We start from the raw sequence: 7,500 nt of genomic DNA, 5'->3' as shown, positions 1-7,500 counted from the left end.
GTCAATATTTTCAACTTTCCACTCTCTTGATGTTTTGGAAAGATCCTTCAGGCAGGTTTTATCATATTTTCACTTCCTTGCACTTTCTAATTACCCACAATGAACAAGTTCGTCCATATTTTCCCTCCCCCCAGAACCCTGGATTCCCAGGAGTACCCTAAGCTTGTTAGCTGAAGTAATAGGGACTTTGACTCAGAAGGATACAGTCCCATTGTAAAGAATTGCTGAGTAAAAGCTAAGGTAATGGCCATAAAGCACACTTGGCTCAGAAGTAAGGTACAACAATTTTGCTGATTAGATTTCATGAACCTTTTCTCGTAAAGTTATGCCTAGCACTGCCACGGCTTTTGTACCCTGAGGCCAAGGTACCTACCTCCACAACATAAATTTTGGCGATATAAGGCTTCAAGTTCTTGCAGGCAATATATTGCCAAGTGAGGAACTAGTTGAAGCTTCTGTTAGATATGCAAGTTGAAGGTTTGTTGGCTTTTGCAATAGTCCAGTAGTCAGGAGGCCATGGCATCACTGGTTAAGTCTTATTCTGAATAAATGTCAGCAAAGTTGTCAGTGTGGCAAACAAAGATTTGGTAACAGTTTCATCAAATACATTTTCCTGCTCAGCTATTTCTGTAGGATATTGCTTAAAAAAAAAAGCAATAACAGCTAGGGAGATCTACAAGGTCTCTCTTGCCAGAATAAGCGTCTTAGTTGTTTGTTGGCCATTGATCAAGTGCAAAGTGTGAGGACATAGAATGGTTTGATGCGTGTAGAGAGAGATCTGGATTTCAAAAATGATGGAGGTCTTATGTTTTACTTTGTGCAGATTATTTCATATTCTTTATTATGCTCTATCATTCATTTTTCTCTATCTTTGCACAGTCCTATTCTGAATAATTAATCTGTTTGTATTGATAAGAATTTGATGATTAGATTATTTTTTGCAGTTTTGTTGTACTTTATAGCTAAAGCAATACATACTAATTTAGCACTTGGTAATTCCCCTCTCACGTGTTGCCAGATGAGAGAGCGCATTCTTCCAAACTATTCATTCAAATGGAGATTTGTAATTCAGAGGAGTATTTCAGGATGGGTGAAAATAGGGAGGGACAAAAATATGGCAGAAGGTGGAGGGAAGGAAGAAACTTGGAGGGGAGGAGGAAAGAGAGGGCGGGGTCAGAGAGTAAGGCTCCGTCCAGGTGAGCGAGCATTAGTTCTGCAGACTGCTCAATGTGACATCAGAAATGGAGAAACTGCGAGCAAAACTTTGGGACTATGAACATTATGAATGATAATTTCAAAGCCTTGCATGTCGTTTCTCCGTTTCAGATGTTACATTGAACAAGATTTGCCAAATCTATTTACCTATCTGGATGAGGCCTAAGAAGAGATATATTACAAAAGTTATAATGAAGAGTGACTGACTCAATAACTCAATAAAAATCATAAGGGTAATTTGTGAAAAGAAAAATGGCAAGCAATATACTTGGTGAAGTACAGGTTGTTTGTCAAACATTTATAATTTTTGGCAGAATGGGTGAATAGAGTAATATAGCAAAAAAGAAATTTAAAAAATAAGAATAGCTTATATACCTGGTACATAGTTAGATATTAGAGCCCCGGAATGATTGACTAGACAAATAGTTACTAAAGAATATGCTGTTTTTTAGTACAATTATGTTTCTGAAATAAACTCACGAGAAATGAGAATTAAGAATCTGTCACCAAGAGGCTCATTGCAGGGAAAATAGAAAGAAATATGCTAAATATATAATCTAAAATCTTCATATTCATTTTGAAAAGCAAAATCATAATATATAATTACTGTATATCTGTAAATCATAAAAGCAATTAGTTTGTAGACTACTCAAGTCTTTATTGTCTAAACTATTATATAGACGTTTGTTGAAGTTGTATATATGGTAGAGTTTGTTGGCATTTTCTGGATCACTAGTAGGTATGATCAAACATTGAGCATCATTTTGAAGCTCCTAATAATACTGAACCAATCTAATTTAACCCATTGGTCGCGGTTTTTAATAAAATATGTACACAGTCGGATGGCGGGTTTACATTGTCTGGCACGGTGCCATCCGCATATATGACCAAGACTGCCTTTCCAGAGTCGGTCGTAGTGCCATGCATCTGTGACTATGAAGCTAAGTGACAAGCAGCTGTGTATGATGAGTGGTAATAGAAAGGAGTCTCATGGTAATGATAGTATTAAGATGTGCATTTTAAATTAGATTGGTTCAGTATTATTAGGAGTTTCAAGATGATGCAATTTTTCAGGTAGATTGGTTCATTATATAGTTAACAGTTTCAAAATGATGCAATTTTTTATGTAGATTGGTTCATTATGGTTAGTAATTTCAAGATATTGCAAGTTTTGAAGTAGATATCTTCATTATAGTTAGTAGTTTCAAAGTAATGGTTAATTATAGCTGGTAGCATTTAGATGATAATTCAAGTCTTGATAGGAGTTGGTTCAGATATTGCACAATGTGAGTCAGTCTCCCTTAATATATAGCACAGTACAGTATGGATTCGTCTCACTCTTTTATCCATTGCCAAGAAGTGAATGTCTATTTGATAATCTAAATTTAGTCCAGCTTATTGCCCAGTCATAAACAGTGAAAACTAGTAGTATTGCCGAGGATGGAATATCTTGATAAGATGCATATTTCATGTGATGAAAAGGTAGTGTATGAGGGGTTCAAATACCTAACTGCTAGACAAAGTTAGCTTAGTGCAAAGTGATATCAGCTTTAATACAAACTTTTATCTTTTTAAGGTTTTAACTTTTTTTTCTTTTTCTTTCTTTTTCTTCTTCTTCTTTCTTTCTTTCTTTCTTCCTTTCTTGTTTTCATATGACATGAACTAATACTTATAAAACTGTAGTAAAACAGAAATATATATATAAATTTTAGGTGTGTTTCAGAAGTTTGAGATATATTCATATCTTTAGACCCATTTTTGGTGTTACTTTATTTTTGACAACATTTATAATGTTGTTGCAATATTATCATAATTGTTTATATTATTACTGTATCAGCTTTTAGTTTTGAATCAAGTGCATGACCTTATATTGAAAACCAACAAGCCTCCTGGATAGAACACAGCCAATATAACTACAAAAAGAAAGTCTAGTTTTGAAAGCCACTGGAGGTGTCGTGTAAGCATTTAGCAATTACTGATCTGTTTTTTCTTTTTTCAGATCTTTGACCCTAGTCTCAAAAAGAAGAAGAAAAAGAAGACCGGTTTCAACTTGGATGCGGCCTTAGCAGATGGAAGTGGGGCAACCGTTGCGGAGCCGGGCCCAAGTGGCACCGAAAAGGAGGTCTCTGAGACCCCCAAGGAAGATACGCCAGACATTGATGGTATGCAAACAATTTATTTTTTATTTTTAAAAAAATTTTCATGCATTTCTTGAGTTTTGGGGAATATGTCCGGGGTGGCAATGCATCAATCAAAGCTAATTTGGGCCTGGAATGTGTTTTTTATTTGAATATTAACCCATTGCAGACGGAGATAAATTTGCTTGCCCAGCCTCCAGGATAGGTTTTATTTTAGAGAGAGACCACTTGAAGCAATATAATTTGAAGCATCCAAATCTCTTTCAGTCATTCATTGTAAAACTAGAGCGGTTTTTGTGTTTTATTTTTTTGTGTGTTTTATTGAGTTTAGAGACTTATATGTGCCGTATGACAGGCTCTATCAGTGCTGCAGTTGACTAAAATTGTAGTATGTTATCCATATTAGCTCATTATTTTCTTTATACTCAATGTGATAGAAGTATTGCTGTTTTATGGGAGGACAAAAGGCAACTTTATTTTTTCGTATTTTTGTGCTGTCATGAACGAATACGAAACATATAACCACCTACAATAAAGATAACAAGATGAGGTACGGAAGAGGAATGAAACCTGTGCTTGTGACTGTGAGTGCCACAGTGAAAGACATCCATATTGGCACAGGAGCACATTTTAGACACTGGGTATGGATTGAGTCACCTACCTCTTCTCGTTCTGCCTGCACATCCTTCATCGGCGGTGCTTTAGAACAAGGGTTCATCAACTTAGTGTGTGCCATCGCTCTATAGAGACAGTGCATGCTAGAGACCGTGGATGGGTGCCATTCAAGGCTCTCTCTCCTGCTGGTGCTAGAAAAAAGTGGTGCCATCTAGGTTTTGGACGTTAAGCTTGCACGATATTACGGTAATTATAGTAATTAGGACTGCAGTAGCCATCATCACTCATTCCTTTTTCATAGCAAAATAAAATAGCACAGTGATCCAAAATCCCCGAACGTCGTGTACGTCATGACGCCCGTCGTCAGGCCAAAGCTCCTACGTCATGTATGTCATGACACCCGTACGCAATGGGTTAAAAAGGTCCTGTTTATTTTAATGCCTGGTTTATACCTTCAAATGTCCACTCTTTTTCCAGACATGGAGATGTTTGGCAAGAAGAAAGGGAAGAAGAAGAAATCCAAGCCTTTCAGCATGGACGACCTCAATGATGCGCTTCCCGAGACCAAGGAGAGCACCGTCACGGAGAGCGAGGAGAAGGACCCTGCTCTAGCTGAAGTCAATGAATTTGACCTTGACATCAACTTCAGCAAAGATAAGAAAAAGAAAAGCAAGAAGAAGAAGGACCTTGATGTCCTAATTGCTGAGCAGGAGGAAGCCTCCATGGATGGTGATGACAAAGATAATGGTAAGTCTTGCATCATATATAAAACATTTATTAACCCACGAATCCTTAAGAAATCATGTTCTGAATAATCTTCTTGCAACTGATTACTAGAGTACAGTTTGGTGACAATAACAAAAACAAAAGAGTATAACTAATGACATCAGATCATGTTGCTTACCCATTCAGTGCACAGTAGCTTTGATCCAATTTCTAAACAATCTTCATTTAAAACCAAGTAGTAAAATCAAAGAATCTCTAAATTGACCAAGGTATCCAAGTGAATGAGAATCACACCTATAACATGATTACTAGGAAAAGGATTTTAATTCAGGATAACATTAGGTGAGTGTCTATAGAATAAGAGAGACAGTAGGTATGATATTGTGTCATGCATAACAACACTGGATGGCAGTATGTCAGATGTCATTTAGCATGCCTCAGAGTTATGAAATACTGCCAGTGCTTTCAAACTTTAAAATTGTACTTTAATTATACATTTATATACTGAAAAGTAATGGATACTGCTACCAAAACTACCAGTAGAACCTGTAGCTCTAATGGTCCTAAAAATGATGACCAAATGGTTGCACAAAAAGTGCACAGGCAGTATTAGCAGTACTTTCATCTGTTTGTAGAGGTTTTGGGAGGACAAGTAATGCTAGAAGTACTTTGGTTATTTGTAGGTGTGTTTTCCAAACTGATAAATTTATAAGTACCAGCCTTATGTTGGCAGTCAAAACACAGTTAGAATTCTCTATATTTCTTGTTTTCTTCCTTTAACCCATTCGCGCCGGCTGACGTGCTATCACATTTTGTGATTTTGGGTCAGACGCTGGTGACGAGTATTTAGTCAAGGCCAGCGTGCCAGGTGAGCGAGCGGACAGCCCAGGCTCGTGGTTAGTCCGCCAGAGAATCCCAAGGCGTTAGGCTTATGCATTCGAAAACCCCGGCATTCCGACTATTTAGAGCTGGAATAGCCCCGGTGTGAATGGGTTAAATACAGAAATATATTCATGGATATTGTACATAATATTTACACTTGCCATTCAAGTGAGAACTGTGATATACATCTCAACTGCGGTGTGACCACAAATCCTGCCCGGATGCCAGTGCGCTATGATATTCCGGGAAGGACATCGGAGAGACTCAATATTTCTCACTAGTTGCAAAGCACCACAGATATGATCTGAAGATCAGTTTGACCAATACGCACACCCACCAAGAATGCATGGCAGTGAAATCCCAATAGTCCTTTAGGTCTGACAATGCATTTAACTAATTTATCTGCTTAATGTTTTTTCACTCTTATGAAGTGGGATATGCATAGAATATTGTTAAATGAAGAAATGACAGCAGATTTGCCGTACACTAAACCACATTGTGAAGCTCTTCTAATTTTTCTTGTGTAGGTATAAGTGGTGAATTTAGATTTTAAGTTCTAATCTGTTTTTCATCTGTCAGTTGCTGGGCATTGGGACAGTGTACTGATGCATTATATGACTGATAAATGACATGAGCCTTTCAAAGCGATTTCAATTATATTTTTCTAAATTGTCTCTCTACTAGATTTTTTTCACAATTTGTAATACTGGCTCTATTGCTGCAGAACATAGTACTAAGGTTTTCTTTTTTCATAATGAATTCATGTCCAGAGATTAATGATACAAAATGTTTTACTCTTGCTCTCAGAGGAGTCTGTAGTATGTGAAGAAACCAAAGGTAAGTAGTGTGTGAATGGATGGTTTGATGCATGGATAAGGAAGGGGGTACAAGAAGGGTGTGTCGTGTGGGCCAAATGAACAACTCTCTCAATAATAGGAAAAATGTAATAGTTTAGCTGATATTTAAAAGGATGTGCCACCAAGATGAGAAAAGCAGTACAAGTTTGATAAATAATTTGTATTTTATATCTGCACCAGGTCTCTGTAGTTAGATTTGAAACTGAATAACTGCACCATAGTTATGATAAAAAGATTCTCTCTCTCCTCTCCTCTAACGTCCCTCTCTCCCTTCCCCTCCTTTCCCCTCCTGTCTCTCTCCTCTCCTCTCCCCTCCCCTCCTGTCTCTCTCCTCTCCTCTCCCCTCCCCTCCCCTCCCCTCCCTCCTTCCCCCCCTCCTCCTCCTCCCTCCTCTCCCTCCTCTCTCTCCTCTCTCTCCCTCCTCCCTCTTCCTCTCTTTTTTCTCTCCCTCTCTCTTTTCTCTCTCTCCTCTTTTTTTTCTCTCTCCTCTCTTTTTTCTCTCTCCTCTCTTTTTTCTCTCTCCTCTCTTTTTTCTCTCTCCTCTCTTTTTTCTCTCTCCTCTCTTTTTTCTCTCTCCTCTCTTTTTTCTCTCTCCTCTCTTTTTTCTCTCTCCTCTCTCTTTTTTCTCTCTCTCCTCTCTCTTTTCTCTCTCTCCTCTCTCTTCTCTCTCTCTCTCTCTCTCTCTCTCTCTCTCTCTCTCTCTCTCTTCTCTCTTCTCTCCTCTCTCCTCTCTCCTCTCTCTCTCTCTCTCTCTTCTCTCTCTCTCTCTCTCTCTCTCTCTCTCTCTCTCTCTCTCTCTCTCTCTCTCTCTCTCTCTCTCTCTCTCTCTCTCTCTCTCTCTCTCTCTCTCTCTCTCTCTCTCCTCTCTCCTCTCTCTCTCTCTCTCTCTCTCTCTCTCTTCTCTCTCTCTCTCTCTCTCTCTCTCTCTCTCTCTCTCTCTCTCTCTCTCTCATCTTTCCCAATCCTCAACCCTTTTGAATCTCTTTTCCTTCTCTTTCCCACTCCCTCCTCTACCATTTTGATATCATGAATCTGATTACAATCTTACAGAATCTGGGGAAGGCTGG

General features: G+C 38.3%; 1 protein-coding gene across 2 annotated transcripts in view; it reads left to right on the top strand.

The window, feature by feature from the left end:
* The window catches only part of eIF2beta (eukaryotic translation initiation factor 2 subunit beta), a 10,912-nt gene that overhangs the window by 1,346 nt on the left and 2,066 nt on the right, over positions 1-7,500 (top strand). Inside the window, exons 1-4 of one of the 2 annotated variants that reach the window (XM_086555513.1) lie at positions 2,619-2,697; positions 3,215-3,377; positions 4,446-4,715; positions 7,484-7,500. The exon at positions 7,484-7,500 is cut by the window's right edge and continues 123 nt beyond it. In XM_086555513.1, the coding sequence (XP_086411639.1) occupies positions 2,656-2,697; positions 3,215-3,377; positions 4,446-4,715; positions 7,484-7,500 (492 nt within the window). In that variant the 5' untranslated portion in view covers positions 2,619-2,655. Of the gene's footprint in view, positions 1-2,618; positions 2,698-3,214; positions 3,378-4,445; positions 4,716-7,483 lie in introns of those variants that run through there. The other variant, XM_086555515.1, reaches the window with a different exon arrangement.

Source organism: Penaeus japonicus, unplaced genomic scaffold (assembly GCF_977035675.1).
Source record: "Penaeus japonicus unplaced genomic scaffold, GWHDUDI00000001_assembly GWHDUDI00000031, whole genome shotgun sequence".
NCBI classification, from domain to species: domain Eukaryota; kingdom Metazoa; phylum Arthropoda; class Malacostraca; order Decapoda; family Penaeidae; genus Penaeus; species Penaeus japonicus.
This window is presented reverse-complemented; position numbering and strand designations above follow the sequence as displayed.